The sequence below is a fragment of the Battus philenor genome, unplaced genomic scaffold (genome assembly GCF_028537555.1).
Source record: "Battus philenor isolate CCGP_79_NKW_IND1 unplaced genomic scaffold, ilBatPhil1.0.hap1 SCAF_2, whole genome shotgun sequence".
NCBI classification, from domain to species: domain Eukaryota; kingdom Metazoa; phylum Arthropoda; class Insecta; order Lepidoptera; family Papilionidae; genus Battus; species Battus philenor.
In genome coordinates, this window is record NW_027181682.1 from 8,498,532 (window position 1) to 8,520,672 (window position 22,141).

Here is a 22,141-nt window from a genome sequence, read left to right on the forward strand (position 1 = left end):
TGGTAATGATGGAGTATTAATCTTTACAAATTAATAAAAAAAAGACAAATAAACTATTATTGATGAGATGTACCAGCGGAAGACAGCTTGGCTCTGCCTGATAACTATGTTAATTCTTTTTTTTGGTTAATAGGGGAGTGGTATCTTAAAAACATTGGCAAAAGAGTCCTCAGTATCAGTTTTATCTGAAAAATAACACAATTGTTATCAGAAAAATCTTTACTTGTATTTATATAAGTTTTCTTATCTTTAACAATTAAAAAAAATAATTCTTTCTGATAATGGCTACGGATTCCATAAACCCGCGGCGCCCTACTTTTTTGAATAAGTGATCAATACTAGCAATAATTTAATGGTAATCCGAGGTTTTTGATATCCTCATAAGTTTTATCACAATATGGATTATGACAAATAATTGATTAGCAGAATGGATACATTTCAATAGCCATTTTCGAATATTAATTTATAAATTGAAATATCTCTATTGTAGAAAATTTTATTTGACATTAAAATTAAAAACACGTACATTTAGGAAATCAATGAACTGATATAGTAGAGGAAGATACATAAAAGCAGAACTGGAAAGGTCTGATAACAAATAAATGGACAAAAATCTTTGAGAATACTATGAAGATGTAAAAAAAAGGACGGTACACTAATGAATAATTTATTTATAACAGAAACGGTGGTACACTAATAAATAATATATTTTAATTTAGTTTGTCTATGACGTTTCTTCTAGTTTTATTTATTCTGGTATCATTGAGTTCAATTCATGCAGATTAAATGAAAAAATCAGTCATAACTCGACTAGCCAGTGTTGAACTTGTTTTAACGATTGCGCGAAAGATTTGTTTACATCTGAATTATATTTATTTGTATGTGTATTTAATACCAGCCTACTTCTAATGCTACTATTGATATCAAGGAGAAAGTTTAAACGTAAGTATATATTTTGCAATAAACATTAATGTTCTTTATATAACGCTGTACTAACATTAAAGTATGAAAAAAAACTATTATTTGTATCGACTTCTTGTGAAACATTTACTTTTTTACTTTACAGAACTTTAAATATGAAATTTAATAATCATATTTCCATATATTATTAGAAATTGGCATACAAAAGAAAATTTCTATTTCTATGGTACACTAGAATATGATGAGATTATGCGACTCGGCAATATTATAAACACTTATTCAAAGGAATATCAAATCATCATCAGAAATATTAATTTTAATTGAACCCTATAAAAACGCTGTAATTTAGGAATAATCACCATACCCTTTTATTTCTTGATCTGAATTAAAAATTCTCTTCTTAGACAATTATAAAAGCTGTTTTATCATAAGGCCTATTCTATGTATAGCTAGTAGTTGGAGATGGTATAAATATTCCAAAGTTCTTTTATAAAAAAGTAGGTGTAAATGTATAGTGTATATTTGTATGAGCCTCAAATGCTGAAAGAAAATGTATAAAGATTAGTACTGCTAATTATGAGGAAACATTTTGGCATGATAAAAATATTAAAATCCCGGAATGTATAAAACAGCATATAAAATTTTCATATCATCCATTTTGCTTCTTTTTTATTTTATAAATTGTTTGAGCTATTTATCTTTGAAATTCGAACAAACATTTATTGGTTGAAATTGTTTTGGAATGGTTTGTACTTTACAATGCTTTTGTGGTTTATAATTTAAAATTTCTGTTTATAGATTAATTTTTTGTTTTTGTTTATGTTTCTTATATTTTTCTGGTATAGCCACTGATCAAAAATTTTTATGTTATTTTCTACTGTTAAATGTTATAAAATATATACTGTTATATGTTATAAAATTCCAAGTATTGGTCAACATACATTGGCTTCCTGGGAACATAGTCATTTAAATTTACTTAGATGGAGACATTTTTAAAATAATTTTTAATAACTAATATTTTTAACATGTATAATGATAATTATCTTAGAAGACATTAATTATGATTTTGGTTGCATTAAAATAATTTATAAACTGTTTAAATTTATGTATATAAATATGTGTAAATATCTGCCTAAAGGACTTTAATAATTAATTGTCATAACAATATGAACCATGTTATAATATATTGTTTAATTTTTATATTTCATTTATCGTTCCCTGTTCATAAATAACAAACTGTTATAATGTGGTAATATTTTCTACTGTTTTTTTTTGTTTTGTTTGCAACCTTAAGAGGATAATTCCTATAAAAGAAGTAAAATAATGCATAATTTAATGATATTTTAGTTAAATTTTTGACTATCACAAACAATTACTTGCGGTAAGGCGGAGAGGGAGGGAACGGCACGGTGAGGGGCGTATTGCGCCGAGAACCGCACGTGTACCTGACACGCGATTCGCGTGACCTACTCGACGCGTAGGAAAACGATGTTCATGGTTCACGTGGTCAAGATATTTTTGTGACACGTAACGAAATTATTCGGACAATTATTTTATTTTTTATAGTAACTAAGTGACAAGGACTTTCTTACTATAAAGAAATAAGCGTTGCCAAGTATTTGTGGTTTACGTTGATTCTGTTATCTGTACAAAGTATAATAGTTTATCCTCTGTTAGTGTTACGTTGTTTCCTTCTTCGACGTAGAAGAGTAAGCACTTATAAGTTGGTTGTAATTCAAAATTGGTCATTTAAAAAAAAAGCTATTTATTAGTATGTTTTATAAAGCATGTGATAAGCATTGCCTAGAGATGAACACTTGTCTTATGCACCTACAAATAGGTTTCACTATTAGAAAGAAAAAAGAAGATAAATATTTAAGAGAGAATTGTAGTGACCCGAGTCATTTTTCTTTCATCAATAGAAAAAAATATTTTAAGCCAGTGATTACTGTTTCAAGCGTATAAATGAAAAAATACAAGGCCGTGAAATAAAGTACAATGATAATCCATCTGTTTTTTCAAAGCATCAGCTGCGTATGCAGCAGCATTTTCTTTATAAAGTTGCAAATTTCATGACGCAGTCTTCCGTGTATGATTACGTTCTTGATTAAAGCCTTGCTCATTTATGCACTCTTATGTAACATCAACTAATAATTGAATTATTGTCACCGGTAGCTAACTTAAATTAGCTTGGCTGGACCGGCTTACCTTGAAACACTAGGGCCCTAATTATCTGCCCGATGAGAATTAAGCGACGGAAACAACGCAGAAGCGTTTCTAGCTTGAACGTTAGTCACTGTTGGAAAAAGAAGCATACTTCGTAATAGTCGACGATTTTCGAAACACGTAAGGTGTCTTTCGACGATTTACTATAAACAAAAGATTTCATTATTGTCGGGTCAAGTCAAGATGTGAAAAATTTTAAAGGCGCAAAAGATCTAATTTTTTTTCTAAAAACGAAACTGCGTCATTTAACAAGGTTTCATAAAGTTAATTTTAATCGGTCTTCGTGTATTTTGAGTGTTCTTACGAAACGTGACTGTTTATGGCGTAGATTTCAGTTGAAGTTGTCGTCGGCTTTTGAGTAAGGCGAATTTACATGGCTTCCCACTTCAACTTTTAGGTACTTTATTACTTTGTTTCCTGAAAATTGAACAATATGTAAACCCTTGTAAGAAAGCTTATATTTTTTGTGTATCATTTTTACTATTGTATGGTTGTTAGCTAACACATCTATTTTAACAGATAAAATAATGAAAATTAGTACCTCTTATTTAGTTCTAATGTAATTAAACATTTCTATGGAAATTAAATCGCATAATGGGATTTACTCAATAGATATGATATATTACAAATACGTTAATGAATTTATATGAACTGTACATTTTTTTTACAATTTTTATTTCATTACCGCGCCAACATCATTTGAAGTATGCCTTAGTTAGTATAAGTTATATTCGATAATGTTGATGTTAAACTTTGTGGGTGCTCAAGTTTTGGTGAAAATTTTGGTCTTGAATTTCCGTATTTGGTTAAAATTTATTTAAATGATACAAGAAGGTTTTCGTTATATTGATTTTGTTACTACATAGAGTATTCGATGTTTTAAGACGAAGGTCTTTAGCCAATGTGTGTTGCCGGTGATGACATATGGATCCGAGACGTGGTCACTTACAACGGGCCTCATTTGAACACTCAAAGTTACCCAGAGAGCAATGGAAAGGAATTTCGCTCGGGATTTAATGAGGAGATCCGCAGATGAAACGAAATCACTGACGTAGCTCGAAGAATTGCTCGTCTGAAGAGACAGTGGGCGGAATACATCGCTCGTGCAACTAAAGGCCGTTGGGGCCATAAAGTTCTTAAGCGGGTAGCACAAGCTGGTAGGTGCGTGGGTAGGCCCCCTACTAGGTGGGACTTCGACATAATTAAGGTAGCGGGAAGTCGCTGAAGTGCGGGCAGCGCTGGTCAGGTCATCGTGGCGATCTTTGGGGGAGGCCTATGCCTTGCAGTGGGCGTCCATCGGCTGAAAAGAAGAAAATTACAGTAGTCAAATCTGAAACATTGTAACACCTGTCTTGGACTAGCTTTTTCTTTTCATTTCCTGAAACTTATTTTCTGTTACTTTTTATATTTGTAATAACTAAAGCTTAACATTTATTTCTTGAAAGATCAATATTAACTTGCCGAGAAAACTGTTTAACATACATTATTAGCTATTTTGAAATGAATGAGCATTTAAAGAATTTGAGAACAGTTAACGACACATAAATGAAACGATCTGCGTAAAACTCCATAACTGCAAGAGTAGCTTTTATGCGAACACAATGCTGTGGTGGCTTATTTCATATAAGATAAACATCCCAGGCAGCTGATCAACGTGGTTTGGTTGCACCACTTCTACTGCTTGGGAGTCAACCGTCGATTTAATTACCTTGTTTTTTATTAATTTTTATTTTACATATTGCGTTTAGTGTTTAAGTTATGAAAGTACTAGATTTTCCTCACTTCAATATTAATGATAAAAATATCAATGTTTGAAATATTTGTGTAAGAGTTATGATTTTCCTGATTTTCCTTTTTTCTTACAGGTATATAAGATGGAATGGGTTCTAAGGAGCCCTCAACTCCACAGCACATTTAGTAATCTTGGATTTGTTCACGCAGATGGATATCACATAAATGAACACTGTAATGGTGAGAGTAATTTATGTTAACTACATTTAATTGTTAGGTTCTTATGAAATTATTCCGATTTATTTATTTCTTTCTAATTTGTACGAATATACAGATTACTTTGTGTTACAGCTGCTTTAGAAACAATATTGCATAATATTTTAACCGAAGATAAATATCTATGTACTTATAGAAGAAGTATTAGTTTCGGACAAAACATTAAAAAAGATCTTATACCACTTTTGATTAACGCCAAAGAGGATAAGACCGTAGAATTGTTGATAAAAATATTAGTCAATTTAACAATACCGATAGAGTGTTTATTGTCAGTAGACGCCATTGCCCAAACAGATTTTGGTAGGCACGCAATATTTGAAATTAAGAATTTACTTGCTACTACCAAAGCCGCCTTCACCGATCATCGCGCAACAAAAGTCGTAATAGACTTTTTAAAGAAGAATACTGATGTTGAACCAAAAGCAAAACTGTCTCTCGATCAATGTGCAAACATTAGCAACACGCTGTTATTCTTAAGAAATATTTTGCATATACCAGAGGATGTTAATAATCTGAGCCCTACTTACAACGGTCCGCCGCATACAGTACAAAACCAACTATTATGGAACTTATTTAGTCAAAATATAGACAAAGTTCTTATTAAGTTAATGGGTATATCAGATGCGGTAAGTAAAAAAATACTTAATCGCTTAACAGGTAGCTTATTTATTTTCTTGTATATTGTTCGAATTAAGTGTGTGTGTATACCGATTTGCTTCCAGACCAATTGGGCAGTGACTATGGTGCAATTAATTGCATTATTGTATAAAGATCAGCACGTTACAACATTACATAAACTTCTCAATGTGTGGCTTGAAGGTTCTATATCTGAAAGTTCTGAGGATAACGAAAGTAATACATCTCCGCCAGATAGAGGTAATTTCCATCTAATGGTTACTTCTGTATGTGGCACGTGATTAAGATTAATTACGTATACATATAATGAACACAGGAACTTAGTTTACAAATTGTTTACAATATTTATGTGCAACTATATGTACTACATGACAATATTGAAATATTTGGAACATCATCAACTGCTTCTATTTTTAGATTTAAGTTATGTTATGGTCCATTATATAACTAATTATTTGTACATATACTATTTACGACGTATGAAAAAAATACGGTAACTAATTGTGTTGCGAATAAAGTACCAATCATCATCAAATTTAAATTAATCTCCTTTTAAGTACTCTTCGTGACTAGCGATGCACTTATCCTAAAGGTGATTCCACGATTGGAAACGCTTCTGAAATGCTTCACTCGGAAGCACCTTCAGCTGCTCTTTCGTAGCTCTTTCAACGTTGGATATTGTGTCATAACGGTTTCCTTTTAGCAAAATTTTTCCGGAGAAGTCAGGCGGGTGTGCACAGATAGTTAATTTTTTTTGTTAAAAATCTGCAAATTAGTGGCACCTTCACTGTCATGATGGAGAAGGAAACCGTTGGCACATTTTTCGGGTCTCTTTCTCCGTATATCATATCGCGTACGTAGTAATAAGCCTTTGTAATATTCGGAGTTTACAATCGTTCCCCATGAAACGAACTCGGATCGCAGTATACCCTTACTATCAAAGAAAACAATGAGCATGATCTTAACGTTTGACTCTGATATACCTTCTTAAGGCAGAAGCACTCTACTTTCTTATTGGGAACTTTGTTTCATAGCTATAGCTTTATACCGAACTTTCATCTCCAGTTATAATTTTGCCCATGATGTCCGGATCTGCATCAAAATCTCTTTAATTCCAATCAAACTGAAGTGATACACAATTTTACTTCTGCTCGTCACTCTCGAATTTCGCAATGGTTCGTCTCATTTGCAAATGATTGATTAAAGTGCCTTGCACGGACCCATACGTTTAGTTCCTCGACAAGCTCTCGAATCGTCAATCGCCTCTTTGATGGAATTATTTTGTAGCCTTTGCATGTTTTAGTTGGTTTTTAAGGTCGAAGGACGTCCCGACCTTTGTTCATCCTCAACCGATTCACTGCCACTTTTGAATCATTAGTAAACAATCTTCAAAGTCACTACATTATGACCATACACTAATTTGAAAATTTCATGACCTGCTATGGCATCTTTTGCAACTTAAAACTAAATTTTATGTTAACGCGTTGTTGAAAATCCACGATGCGCGACAAATTCAACGAATATAACCACATCCTTCATTCTTTGGAAGCCGGTCGGCAAGACAGTCTATGGAACGTTTTCATACAATATACTTTACAGTAGTAGTACAGTACAGTACAGTAGTAGTAGTAGTACAAAATACTTTACAGTATTTTTTTCATTACGCCTTGTATGAGAACGGTAAGCAACTAAATAATTTTTGCTTAATTTCTACAGACGTAAACAAATTTATGCATTTTTCAAAGTTATTTTCATTATAATTTATGAGAAAATGAGACTTATTTATTATATCCAATCTAATGTAACTAGAAAATATATTTTGAAAAAAAAATTGTTTTAATTTTGGCAATATCTTAAAAGGTTTAAAAAAGCAACGAATCCGTATTTTTCACATATATATTTACTGCTTCAATATCGGAAAGTTCTGAAGTCATATTTTTTAATATGTGATATATTTTAAAGGTAGTAAAGATTCGTCACCAATATTAACATCGGATCCAACTTCTGATTCGTCGGATACTAGTGGAAGTGGTAAAAGCAACGACGATCCCAGCTCTATGAATAACGACTGGGATATTTCTGCAAGGAATATCGATAATAAGAACGGAAGTTCCTCATTTCAACAATCTTGTGAAAATGAGAAATTTGCGCAGCAAAATAGCGAGAAAGCTAAATGTGACAAAAATAACAAAGACATCTCTATGAAAACTAATGAAGTACGTCAAGTTTGATGTTTAAAGCTACGTTTTGTGGTTTATTTATATATTAGCAGCTAAAATTTTATTTGCATTTAAACACATTGCAGCCGGAACCGACTTCTGGTACTACAAAGAACGATCATCAGACTTTGGGCGAAAAGAAAGTTGTTATATCTGAAAATTCAGATTGTGGGTATGGTACACAAATTGAAAATCAAGGCTCGATTTCGACGTCCAGTAATGAGGACGAGTTGCCCTCGAAAAAGCCAGTTCATCAAAAACCACACACCAACAAACAGAGAATAAGCAACAAGGTGCGGGCCAACGTGTCTCTTCCGGAACGAAAAAGGAAGAAAATAGTTAAAAGAGGGAAAACTAATATGTATGTTATTCATGTGCCTCAAAGATTAATATTTTATTAAGTAACACTTATTACTGTTAACACTGTATTATATAATCGTGGTAAATTCTGTTTTAGAATTACACTGCAAGGCCCCACTACACTAACTGACGATGACATCTCAAATGTTCTTAAAGAATTTACTATTGATTTTCTTCTGAAAGGATACAATTCGTTGGTACAGACGTTGCATTCTGAGATCCTAACAAATATTCAGCTTGAAATTGATACGTCGCACTTTTTTTGGCTTGTTACATATTTCTTGAAGTTTGCCACTCAAATAGAACTCGACTTGGAGCATGTTTGTTCAGTGCTTTCTTTTGATATAATTTCATATTTAACCGCAGAGGGTGTTAATTTGTGCGAACAATTTGAATTAGCTATCAAATTGGACGGAAATGATTTAAAGCCAAATATACGAAGATTACATTTGGTAATTATCGGTTACGTTTTGATAAAAGTGTGTCTTTCTGAAGAAATAATGTACAATATTCGTTTTTCCTGCAGGTAGTCACTGCTATTAGAGAATTTGTGCAAGCCATCGAGCTATATAAAAAATCGCCGCATACATGTGAAGATGATCAAGAAAAGCTAGTAATACTGCAGATGAAGATGTGTGAGGCAGAAGAATTGCGATCCCTCTTAGTTCTGCTTCTTCGTCATTATAATCCAAAATATCATCCCAAGCAGTACTTACAAGTTAGAAAATTTAATTTTCATCAATTTTACAAAATTATAATTTTTTTACATCCTAGTTTACTGATTTTCCTATAATAGCTTTTACATAATAATTAACACGTAACGATTTTTTGTATATGTTGTAAGAAAAACGTAATTATTGCATTAAAGGACTATTTTTGCCAAAAGGTACGAAAAAACAATATTTATTTACAAATCACAATGAATCCTGTACATACTAGATCAGATTGAAAGAACCCGTTAATGGTTAGCCTGTTGGGTTTTGCTAAAATAAAAACGGCAATTGTGGAATTAATGTTCTTGTTCGTATGATTGCGTAACGATATTATTATAAGTAGGAACACTAAATATTTTCAGGACCTCATAGTCACCAACCACATCTTTTTGATGTTTGTGGATACTGTTATGAAATTGCCAGAATACAAAGGTTCTACTAATATGGCCGATCACATTAAACAGTTCGTACTTTTACCTGATTTTTGATTTTGTATTACAAATCGAGTAAACGTTTGACTGTTAAAAATTGTACTTGACAGGTTTGCTACACCTGAAATAATGTCACAGTACGGTCTTCTTCTTGAAGATTATGAAGGTAATGGAGGGTTTGTGAACGATTGCATTTTTACGATGATGCATCACGTCGGTGGAGAGTTGGGTTGTGTCATAGCCCTGTTTCAACCGAAAATTTTAAAAACTTTTACTTCTATCTGGAAATCTGAATTTGAAACCTGCGACGTGAGTACTATTCTTAATTTATAAGATATAGGTATGAAATCGACAAAAAATTGGAAATACCATAATAGCGAGTGTTTTGTGCAGCGTCCTAACTGGTATTTTATGATTGAATTGTATTAGTTAAAACTCTGAAGTACATTGTAAGTATTGATTTATAGCCATTATGAAGAAAAGCATTTATGACACTTTCTGATAACCCATGGGACTTTGTTTTAGGCTAATTTGAACAAATGAAATGGAAAGGAATATCTGAGTTGATTAAAATTTATTTTTAAGGATTGGGCTGATCTTATTGAGCATGTTATCAATACATTTATTAAAAAACCTCAAACATTGCAAAGCGTCGGCAACTTTCGATTGGATCCGGAGAACTTTGAGATGGCACAAGATGAAGAAGAAGGCGAAACACCGGCCAAGAGAAAATCAACTACTAGCAGTGTCACTAACACTAAAGAAAAGTAAGAATAATTTTATTAATCTTACTATATAAGAATATTAATCTTCGTTAAAAAAAAAAACTTTCGATGTATTTTTTGACATTTATTGGATTTATTTTTAATATGATCGCCTGTGGCAGTAGACACCACTTGATAACAATTTGTCTATTGACTAAATATATATGAAAATAATTTAACTTATTAATTTAAACATTGAAATGTTTTCACGAATACCCTTTTACGCGTGTAACATTCTTTTACAATTACTTAAAGTTATTATACCATGATGCCGTTATTCTCATTAATTTTAAGACTTCTGTTCCAATAGTAATATTGCAACTTTAGAAATAAATATAACACTCTATGATAGATAAATATTGAAGCTATAGATATTTGCGATTATCTTTTTGATTTCCTAACTGCACTGTACAACTTTAAGTAAATTAATAAATGCTAAGAAAGAAATACATCCATATCATATTGTATACTAGCATATTGCTTTACTTTTTGTTCCTCAAAAAGAAACGTTGAAAGTATCTACATTGAATCTGAATACAATAATAAGCATGCTGTCTCTTACATTTTTTGTTTATTTTGTGTCGCTAAATTAACTATAAAAATTCAGCCATTTCGTCCATGTTTTACTTACTGTTAGTGTGATTCTACGAAATTGTTGAATATTTAAGATGGACTGAAGATGAAACTTCGTCTCTGAGCTGGTACTACATGCAGTGTAACACTACGTGTGATGTAATCGGAGAAGTAGTAAAGTTATTTAAAGAGGACGGTATAATCAAGAGAAGAGACTCTGTTATTAAAGAACTATTTAAACAACTCATAATAAACAAAGAAGATTTTGAAAAGTTGCTAAAAATTGAGATGGAAAGGAACTCGAAAGCTGTTCAAATTAACAAAGAGATGAGGGATGACGAGATAGGAAAACTCTGTGAACAGCTGGCGCAGGACGGAAAATCAAAGTTTTTAGACTGGCTTCAAACAGTTTTGTTGGATACTTGCTATGCAAAAATTTTTGTTGAAAAGACAATTAATAACGCTCAGGAATCCACTACGGAGTCAAATAAAATGGGTTTCAAAATGATGAATTTTGATTTACAAGTCCAAAAACCCGCCGATGTACCTGTTGCTTCCCCAGTGTCTTACCATTCACTACGTAAGTAATAAACAAGTTTAATTGTCTTTATTTGTAAAAAAATAAATTTTAAAGACCCCATTTTTTGCAGCGCTGTTATTCAAAAAAATGTTTTTTCATAATTTTATACAAGAATACTCTACTAATCTCTTTAAAGAATCACCTGATAACGAGTGACTTGTAGGAGCTCGTTCAATGCGTCATTGTGCAGCTATTAGTTCTTAAGTATAAGCTCTTGCGCGTCATTGCATTTGCGTTCATCACCGTCTATTGAATCTAAAGGTCGTATGAAACATTGCCTATATCTTGAAATTTAAGACACCCTCTTAATCTAAATAAAATGTGATTTAGCCAATTAATTTGGAAGTAGAGGAAGACCAATATTAGTTGTAATGTGGAAAGGCATTTGAACCTGAATTTTAATAAAGATTCACATACTGGTACTTAAAGTAAATACAAATTTTATTCGAGATCAAAAAAATTAAGAAATTAAACGATTATATGTATCGTTTAAATCAATTTTTTTTATAACTAAAAAGTGAACTGATAACCCGATTGATTGTATATAGTGTGTATACAATAATACATGGTGTTTATATTATTCAAAGTACAATTAATTTTTACGAATAAATGTTGTGTATAATGTAAACGTTATCCTTTATTTTTTAGTATTAAACAAATCCGTACCACTGGTTCCGTGGAATTGCGAACAGGCTTTAATTTGCAAGGATCTAAAATTTCTGCAACTTTTACACAAATTGGGCTTCCACATGCCAGTAGACTCCGGCAAAGTATTTATAAGAATACCTCATTTCTGGACACCCGATTTTCTATTCGATGTTGCTAGTAAAATATCACCAATCGATAAATGTAAGTAAACAATATTTTGTGAGTATTGTGTGTGTCGTTTTATTCATTACGTCGTTGTGATTTTTTTTAGCCAAATTGAAATTCTCTATGAATGAAGTAATGGAGACAGGTGTAACTAATTCAATGCAAATAAACTCTCCAATGCGTGATTCGAAAGACGAAAATATGACAAACTCTTTTGATAGTTTCTATCAAATCCTTAAACAGAAGAATCTGGGGTCCGTTGTTAATTTCACGCCTATGTAAGTATTTTTTAAAAGAATCTTAATAATTAATGCTATTGGCAAAACAAATTATGTATTTTCTTTGATTTGCAGGCCCAGCACTTCATTTCAATCGACAGGCGGTGACGCTCAAAAGCTCAATTGGCTCGATGTAGTGCAGAAATCTCAAGAATACAAACGTAATGTAACGTTCGATTCAGGAAGGTAAAAGAATAACATTTTTATAGTTTCTTTGCCATTTTTTTCAGAGTGTCTAAACGAAAGATGGCACACCCTATCCAAAACTCAACGGTTCCAGAAGTAATGAATAACGTAATATAGAAACGGTAGTATAGTAAGAATATTCGTTTTCACAATTCTGATTATTACTTCTAAAATTAATTTTTGTTTACTTTCTGCCCCTGCGGACTTTGTACTGCCATAAAGTTATCGGTATGTCGCATTCCAATACATAAAACAAATAAATGTAATATATTACAAAGTGATCTCTTTATACAGTGATTGGGAATATATGTAATAGCTTATTGCTGACAATTAAGCTCTACATTAATCTCTCTAAAGGTTTTATATCTACTATAACCAATAAGCTGTATATGCATTAATTTGATGTATAATAAATTAATTATAATTATTGCATTTTATAATTGTATAGGAACGTATGATTATTTAGTTGAGTTTATTTATAAAAAAAATATTATAAGCAACATTAATAACCTGAACAAAAATTTTACAAGTGCACATTAGGTACTGACTTATAAAGTAAAACCCGTTACATTATAATTACATATTTGTAGTAAAATGTTTTAAAAATTTTCTTATTTGTAGTAAAATGTTTTGAAAATATTTTACGGTTTTTGGTACATGAATTTTTTTTGAAGATTTTGCCTAAGGGTGTTTAGAAATAAATCGGATGCCATGATGGATGGCTTATGTAGGTAGATGTTTTAACAGATGGGTTACGAAGGAATATACGAATTCGGATAATTTAAAGAATTTTTTGTAATGTTTTATAAAGTTCAGTTTTGTCAAAAAGGAGATTCTATTTAAAGTCGCATCTACTAACCATAGTTACATGATAATAATCTTTGACATATTTTCCATGAATACCTTATATAAATAACTTTTGTTTCGTCCCCTCTCTTCAGTGCTAAGTCTACCTATATTCCTGAAATTCGGAAAAAAAGTTTAGTCTTAAGTTCACAAATAATATGCCTGTATAGTTTTATTTCACAATTTTAGCTCAACTATTAAGGAGGAAACGGTTTTTAGCAACACAACCAAAACTGGAACAGGTTTGCTTCAAGAGGTTTCATGCATGACGAACGTGACGACTCTCTCGACGCCTGCAGCCAAGAACTTTAAACAAGAAATTAGTTCCTCCTCGACGAACATGCACCTCATAGAACCTGAGTATTATAATAATAGGTAAGATGATTATTTAAAACACAACTAGTTTTTTTATATGCCAGAGTTCGTTGTAGTTGGAATTAGCTTTTGTTCGTAAAACATTAAGGGGCAATATTTTATTTTTTTAATTAGTAAACTTTATATAACTTTTTTCTAAGATCTAGAATTAAACTGATGCGAAAAAATCTTTGACGTTTATCCACAGAACTATTCGGTGTTACAATTTTTTTCAGAAATTGTTTCCATTTCAAAAAAAAAATTAAGTATTTCGATATGAAAAAAATGTCATTGTGATTATGGTATCCATTATTAATTATATATACCGTCGTCGTCGTTTCAGCCCATAGGCGCCCATTGCAAGGCATAGGCCTCCCCAACAGATATCTTTTGGGGAGTATACCATAATCGTCACGCATGGCAGGCGGGTTGGCGATCGCAGAGTAGTATTATGGTACGCAGAGGAAGCTTTTGCCCATCCTCTGGAAACTTGTGGCACTCCTTTATAATTAATGCAAAGAGTGTTAATTATATATAGGACTGTATACCGGGAATCGAACCCGTGACCAACGGTCGCCCTCAAATAAAAAGTTACCCATCATCCCTTCTTAATTTTTGTGAACAATTTTGTGTAAGTGGGTACTAGAAGATTGTCGTCTGAGGGTTAGAATCACGATTGTCTGTGAATATGTCTAATACAGTATTTAGGGCACCAATCAATGTGATTTGAGCTGCCGGCAGAATAGAAGATTTTTATCGAGCACAAATCTTCGTAACGCCTAAAATATATAATATCAATGGCCTCTTTTGTCCTACCGTTACAGTAGTCGCTCTTAAAGGACGTCCTCACGTAAATCACTGCGATTAGTGCCCCACTATTTACAACTCGTTAATCATGCTAAGAAATTTAATACGCGTAAATGCATTAAAAAAATAAAAATGATTTTGCAAGTTGTTGCTATATTGCGAAAATGAATAACAAAATCATAAATAATGTTAAATATAATTTATGTACCTAAAATTATTTGCAGTTTTGAATTAAATTTTTTTTAATTGTAATCTGGCCAATTATAAAAACTTTCAATTCTGACCGTATTTTATTTACGCATATATTCAGTTTCATAATTGGATTGGTATGATTATTTATTGCAGTGTGTGTGAAACGGCATCAGTGGCGTCGGATCTCACTCGTATGTACGTATCGGATGAAGACGACAAACCAGACATACCGATACACCCCATTGTAAAGATGAAGCCCCAGTGCGACGAACTATCTTTCAGCGACACAGACAGTGTAGTGGCAGAAAAACGTCCCAGAGTGCATTTCTTTCCAACGTTTTAGTAAAAAAAGCATTTGTGACAATTATTATTATTACTGACAATTATTATTAATTTTAATTACGTACATTTCCGGCCAAAAGTTTGAGACTCGTTCGTCGTCGTCGATGTAGCAAAATGAAATAAAACTCAAAATGGAAAGCACGAGGTTAACTGTTATTTTATGTTAATTAGTATACTTATTTAATAAAGCATATTCATCATGAAGAAATTTAGAAAGAAATGGAACCATTTTGTTAAATACGCCTTTAAATAAAAAAATATTCTACAAAAACCCTCCTTCGCACCCTCACTAGTCTCTAGTCTAGGAATACGATTAATTAATTTATTGATTATATCTCGTGAAGTATTGTTTGAACCTTGGAAGGCTTTACCTGTAACCAGCTAACTCGTAAAATCTAGTACGTGTCTTCTGGCAAAGCGAGGACCTTTTCAATTTCTATTTCTTTCTGAAAAATCTAGCATCTCCAGACTGTAATGATCGGTTACCATATGGTCCTTATACCATGCTTGACTGATGATATCATATCGACTCTATGTTAACTAATATTCGTCGTTTTGAACTAAATATTTTATCCCTTTAATGCATAATGATGAAAATCTGCAAGATACCACTTAAACGGTGTAAGTAGCAGTAAATAAATGCATAGTGTTGCATATCTGCAACATAAGGTTTGAAAAATTTTTAAATAAGTATAGGAATATTATACATATAAATAAATTTTCCTCTGCATTGTAGTGTACCTATCTGCAAAATATATATATTTTTAATAGTATAAATAAAAGTCATGCATTTAAGGGTTAAAATGTAATTTATCTGTCCAAGGGATTTTTTAACATTATTCTTCAGTCCGGTCTCGGTGGATCAGCGGGCTCTGCATCCATATCTTTTAGTTTGTAGTCTTTGCGTCTCTCAGTCGTCTTTTTTTATAGTACGTAATTCGTGATTTTTTTTACATTTGCCCGAATTTCTGGTGCCGTTCAGGCCTTTCAAGAAGTGCAGTGTTCCCAACTGCGAACAATCTCGATTGCTGTCAATGTCCATCCTTGGACAAAGAAGAGAGGCAATTGCATGTACTGATTTATCTTCATTTTATAAAACAACGGACAGAACGAGTTTAATTATTTATTTCACGCACTTTTCCCATTATAACAATTACGAGCTTAGGCTAAGATAGAATAAAATTAACTCTGTTTAAAATGAATAAGTTTTAGGACGCTAAAATAATCCTGAATTTAGGTTAACGGAAAAAAATCGAAATAATTAGTAGAAATTGCGGAGTAGTTTGTTGTTGATGTTTTGAAACTATTGTTTCCTTTATTTTTCACTCATTTTCTCCACTACTTTTCATCCTTATATCGAAATATACAAAAAGTATAGTACTAGAAATTCTTTTATAACAGTGGAATACTTAGGTGCGCATATTATTATTTTTTTTAATGTACATTTAAAATATTTTGTGATAAAGATTTTTATAATTAATTCCAAACTTTTGGCCGGCAGTGCAAACGGTGAATGTAGATACAATTAATACATTATACGACTTTGAAATAAGCGTCATTGTTTTTTTCATGTCATTAACTCGGTGTGTTCCTATCTTTTTGTTACTGTCGCTTATTTCCTGTCTGCAACAGGAAAAGGCGTGGACGTAATATACCGGAAGCCGGTCTGTTTCTTGTGTGTGATGACGGTATACACTTTTACAATGTAAAGAGCGTAATGAAAGCAACCGCGCGAATATTATTAAAAAGATATTTAGAAATATATATTTATCTATAATTAGAATTAAGTGTAAATTTTAAGGCTCTATGTTATATTTTTAGATTTCTGAAATTTAATAAAAAACAAACATTTATTTTTAAATTTATTTTAATATTTCACATATACAATCCAATAACACACTTTAAATTAAGAAAACAACAATACACATGTAACAACAAATAGTGATAAAACAATCTGTTCCAAAACTCGCATATCTTACTGTCTCTAAAAATCACAGTTATTTAATTATATTTATTGCGTTGAGATACTTTAAGCAACATTGCTATACCTCGGTTTTTAGTTTAATAATGTAAGTTGCCTTTGCCTTGGCCAAATTTGTCTAAATAGTTTTGAATATTTTGATCGTAATTACTCGATTCAAATGAGTTCACATTTTCATGATTACCAGGATAATCGATTCCATGCGATTGTGCTCCTTCGAAACCATCGTCATTGTATGATTGGTATTGGCCAGAATCAGAAGACGGGTGTTCCTGAACTTGATAGGTATTTCCACCTAACTGATGTCCTTGGTAAGAGAGACTATCCAAAGATTCGTGAACGCTTTTTTCTTTAGGATGGAGCACCTGGGGGACTTTAACTATTTGGGGAACAGGTACTGGATAGGGTTTGGACACGTGCACTGGATAGGGTACTTTTTCGATCACTTTGACCGGATAAGGCACGGGAATTTTAACGGCAATGGTCTTGGTGATTTTTACAACACGAACCGGAGTTTCGGGGATTTCTACATGCTGCCCCAGTTCTTGAAGTTCTGTGTCATATTTTTCCACTGGAATTATATGGGTGTGTTCCGAAGCAAAAGCGAGGTAAGTACAGCATAATAGGGTTATATGTGCCTGAAACAATAGCAATGTTGTTTTAATAATGACTACTGATTTGCAAAAATATATTTTTTTTAAATATTTGTCAGCGAAAACTTTAATATGACAATATATCTACACATTTTTGGAATACATAAATAAAACTTGATAAGTTACACAAAGTAATTTAAAACTTAGGTAATTTAGTGTGTTACAGTAAAAATAAAAAACGTTTAACTACCTGGTTTAATTAAAAACTGACATAAAATATCCAATAACATTATATCTTAAGGAAACATTTTAAATTAAACATATATATGCTTGTTCTAGTTCAATAGGTTTTAATGTAAATAAGTACCCTTCAGACGAGAAAAACACAATTGGCTCACTGCTAAAAGCCATAGTAATCATTGATAAGTCGTACCTATATGCTAAGTTTTTAAAATTAATTCTTAGATTATAAATTATTGCTAAAAGATTAATAATATAAATAAATGTTTGTTCATTATCTCTATTTAAAACACATATATACATTTCGCTATTTAACTATTCTTTAAACTTTAGAAAAGTTGTAACAATTAAGTTTTAAATAATTAGTTGTAATATGGGTTGATCAGAACGATTACATAGTTTTTATTTTTATTTTAACCAGTAAGCTCGTCAAAGAAATGTCCTAATAAAGTTTGTAAGAACCACAACTTGATTTGTTTTTGTATCTGACTTGTTATTACAACATTATCCACAGCGAGTTGATGTTACATAATTGTTATATAACTGTGAACTGATTCCGTGATATTAATGTTGTAAAATATATCACACCAACCTAGCAATCAAATAACTGTTACTCACCAGTAGCTTCATAGTTGCTTAAAGACGTGTGCGGTCAAAGCGGAGATAAAAACTATCGAAAGGCAAGTGTATACAGTGGCTTTTATATGGTACATTCCCTCAGCCACGAGAGATTGGCTACGGTCGAGCTAAACAATTACTTTCTTCAACGCCGCTGTGGTGGACGGCGCGACGTTCACTGATCGAAGATATATTAAAATAAAATAATAGAGTTTCATAAGGAACTTAGTAAGGCCGATGTTTTGTTGTATAATACATACTGGATTTGTTTTACTTTTTTTTCAATTAAATAATACTTGTATTTATACCATTTTGCTTTTTGTTGCCTGTAGTCCGACCTGAACCGCTGTACCGCACATTACCGAACACCTTACGTGAGATACTAACTATTATAAATAGCAGTTTCTTATTTACAATCTGTAGTAAATATAAAACACGTTTTTATATATTCGTATGAATCTCTATATATGCAGAAAATATAGCAAATGGGATTTTAATATCTTGGCTAATAAATGTTTTATTGGCATATTATTCAACTTAATAAATTGTATTTTTAATGCATTGTCTTTAAAATTAGGGACAGTTATGACGGATATTTTATGTGAAATGTATAAATTAATTGTGAACAAAAGCTTCAGCGATTAAAGGATTATATGACGACTTATTAGAAGATTTATTTATTTTTTTTAAAAAACGTTGCCGTGCGTAGTTCATAGTAGGTCAAAATAATATCACATTTTTTTTAATCTTAATGGCCCCCGCTATTGGGGGCCTCTCGTACCCCTATCTTAGGTGGGACAGGGTCTTTATTGGCAATTTTTTTTTTCCACATATTTTTTTTTATTTTCACTCTTTGCTTTCATTCTTCACATAATCTTTCATTCTATTCTTTTATGCCACAATTCTGCTTTCTTTCACTTTTGCTCTGTGTCCTTTCATTCCTCCCTCATTACTTGTTACATTTATCATTTTTCTTTCATTTACATTTATATCCCACTTTATATCGCATTTGAGTTACATTATATCACCTTATTGTATTTTGTTATATTATTTTGTTATTTTATTGTATTTTGTTGTTTTATTATATTATTTTGTATAACTTTTTTAATTATTTTCTTGCAGCATGAGAGAAATTCTTCCCTAGTTTCCTTTCCGCCGTTCAGGGAGGCTATTGTCTCCTCCCTGATTTTAATATCACATTTCACTCATAATATCACATTTTAATTAACCCTTAAATGCAAAACTTTTATTTGTACTTTAAAAAATATATATATCTTGCAGAGAAGCACACTACAAAGCAGGGAAAAATAGAAAAAAATGTTTTACACTTATTTATTTTAAAAAACCTTATATAGCATACATACAACACTATGCATTTACACTATTGTATTCAAAGTGTTATGTTGCAGTTTTTCATCATTATGCATTATGAAATTATGAAGAAGAATTTATCTTGTTCATCTACAAAAAGCAATAAACTGGACACGAAGATAAAATAAAATCCTAATTATTGAGCATTTATTGTCAGGAAAAATTATTAACTATTTGGTCAAGCCACCTAGTAAGTTCTTTACCATCGACAAAAGCAGAGTTCTCTAAACTTTTTTGTGTCGTAGACCCCTTGCCATGTTTTTCCGTGTTGGGTACAACCCCTAGGTACTTACCTGATATTGATTTCCTGTAAATTTCTAACTGTAGTGAAGTTTACTGTTAAAAACTTAAAGTAAAAACACATGTTAATGTATAAGTTTATTAATTGAATTTAAATTAAAACTACTCAAAATAAAATTTTGTATCTGTTATGTAAAATATACGTAACATTAAATAAACATAAAATAAACTATAAATAAAATTACATAAGCAATAAGTCAATATTTTTAGTGAGAAGGATGAACCTGATGCTTTAATAATAAATTATCAACATTTGGCGTCAATTTTGTAAGGGATTTTAAATCTCCTCGGCTAATGATGTCCATTCTGTTTCTTTTTTTCGTTAGGAGATTGGTAACAGCGCTGAACCGCCTTTCCACTAGGTATGACGATGGAAAGGAAATTAAAAATTTCCTCGCTATATTCCATAATACGGGATAAGTAACGGGTATCTCAAACCTAGATTCAAAATCTGAATAGAGGCCATTTAAATGTTGAACGTAAGTTGAAACGTCGTCTTCCTGGCAGCTTGTCTGTGACAAATTGGGGAACTGAGAAAAATTCGCCCCGTCCAATATTTTGCTTTATTAGTTTAACTCTGGCACGATTGGCGTAATTTATCCATCTTTGCTAACTACGAGTACAAAACTAAAATTTAATAAAAAATAATGTACTTACTTTTCTCCAGCACTCTCAAACAAAATAAAACTGACTCATTATAATTTGTATGATATACTATCTGTTTATATTTTTTGAAATATTTTCTTAGCACTTTCCTTTTCAAGAATCAGGAAACAAATAAACGTATTTGTCTCGCATTCGTATTTATAGAGTGACAAATAGAACAAGTCAATACAAGGTAGCGAAGCTCTGAGACTGCGACTCTCAGGTTTTTACTAGTTCAAAATGTATTGCGACCATAAAGCGAATACCAACATCCTACAACTTACACAATTTTATAAACATACATAATATTTTTTTTAGTTTATAGGTACTTTCATAAATAATGTAAATATTTTGATATTATAAGATAGTATGATGTAAGTAAATAGGTACTATCAGTGTATTTGTTGAGATCCACTATCGTGGACCCCCATTTCCATTTCATGGACCCCCAAATTTTTTTTCGCTGACGTAGACCTCTTCCAGGTTGTCATAGACCCCTAGGGGTCGATATAGACCACTTTGGGAATCACTGGACTAAAGTTTCGTTGTCGCTATAAGGTGGTGTCACGAAAAAGCATTTGGACGTATAGCACTGTTTCGGGGGTATCTAGTCTTGCTGAAGAAACGAAATGGGAAGCACGCCTCTAATTTTTAATCGAAATGCGAGCAAGAGACTCGTAAGTCCGGTCAAAAGTACAAGTCCTTATTCCTATGCCGTATTTTCAACAACCGTTGCCAAAGCTAGCGCCAGCAAGAAATTCTGGCTCTTGATGCTGTTTGTGTGATTATTATACAAATATTTACAAGTTATAACCACGCTTAGCGGGTGGTCTGCGTGGATATCCCTTACTCATTCGTTTGTTAGTGTTTTTTGTTATAGGTAACATGTATTACCGTTTATATTGTTAGGGACTAGGGACACATTGAATTTAATGAAACACAACCGGAATATCCAACGGGTCGTAAATTCAGAATCATTCCATCAAGTATTTTTACCTGATGTAGTAAAATGATAGAAACTGTTTTTTTTTATTTCAGTTACTATACTATTTTAATTAAGTCGTTTGCGTAAATAAAAAATAAATAAATTGAAAGAGTTGAAGATTATAAGACATACATACGATTATACACTTTTTGAGCTCATT

General features: G+C 31.8%; 2 protein-coding genes across 4 annotated transcripts; one reads left to right on the forward strand and one right to left on the reverse strand.

The window, feature by feature from the left end:
• The first annotated feature begins 820 nt into the window (after window positions 1-820).
• Window positions 821-17,187, forward strand: tim (timeless). 3 transcript variants are annotated; one of them, XM_068765399.1, is made up of 17 exons: window positions 821-942; window positions 5,013-5,118; window positions 5,230-5,780; window positions 5,850-6,030; window positions 7,753-8,006; window positions 8,096-8,370; window positions 8,467-8,821; window positions 8,896-9,087; window positions 9,445-9,545; window positions 9,624-9,822; window positions 10,099-10,280; window positions 10,946-11,430; window positions 12,079-12,279; window positions 12,350-12,521; window positions 12,597-12,707; window positions 13,743-13,928; window positions 15,060-17,187. In XM_068765399.1, exons 2-17 carry the CDS (start codon window positions 5,022-5,024, stop codon window positions 15,247-15,249), a joined length of 3,732 nt encoding a protein of 1,243 aa, XP_068621500.1. In that variant the 5' UTR covers window positions 821-942; window positions 5,013-5,021; the 3' UTR covers window positions 15,250-17,187. The 3 variants fall into 3 exon arrangements, with proteins under 3 accessions (XP_068621500.1, XP_068621502.1, XP_068621501.1); XM_068765401.1 differs by having other exon boundaries at window positions 5,877-6,030; window positions 15,060-17,185; XM_068765400.1 differs by lacking the exon at window positions 821-942 and adding an exon at window positions 2,486-2,630.
• Window positions 17,140-18,802, reverse strand: LOC137922420 (uncharacterized). Its single transcript, XM_068765402.1, has 2 exons — window positions 18,681-18,802; window positions 17,140-17,867 (listed from the first exon to the last, which is right to left on the reverse strand). The coding sequence occupies exons 1-2, from the start codon at window positions 18,690-18,692 to the stop codon at window positions 17,310-17,312; spliced, it is 570 nt and encodes a 189-aa protein (XP_068621503.1). The 5' UTR covers window positions 18,693-18,802; the 3' UTR covers window positions 17,140-17,309.
• Between the last annotated feature and the right edge of the window lie 3,339 nt (window positions 18,803-22,141).

Bases quoted from the DNA above. Each gene is read 5' to 3' on its own strand.
- tim (XM_068765399.1), top strand. From the start codon at position 5,022: ATGGAATGGGTTCTAAGGAGCCCTCAACTCCACAGCACATTTAGTAAT. The intron at 5,781-5,849 runs GTAAGTAAAAAA...GTTCGAATTAAG, and splicing joins TAATGGGTATATCAGATGCG to TGTGTGTGTATACCGATTTG. The intron at 12,708-13,742 runs GTAAAAGAATAA...TCACAATTTTAG, and splicing joins GTAACGTTCGATTCAGGAAG to CTCAACTATTAAGGAGGAAA.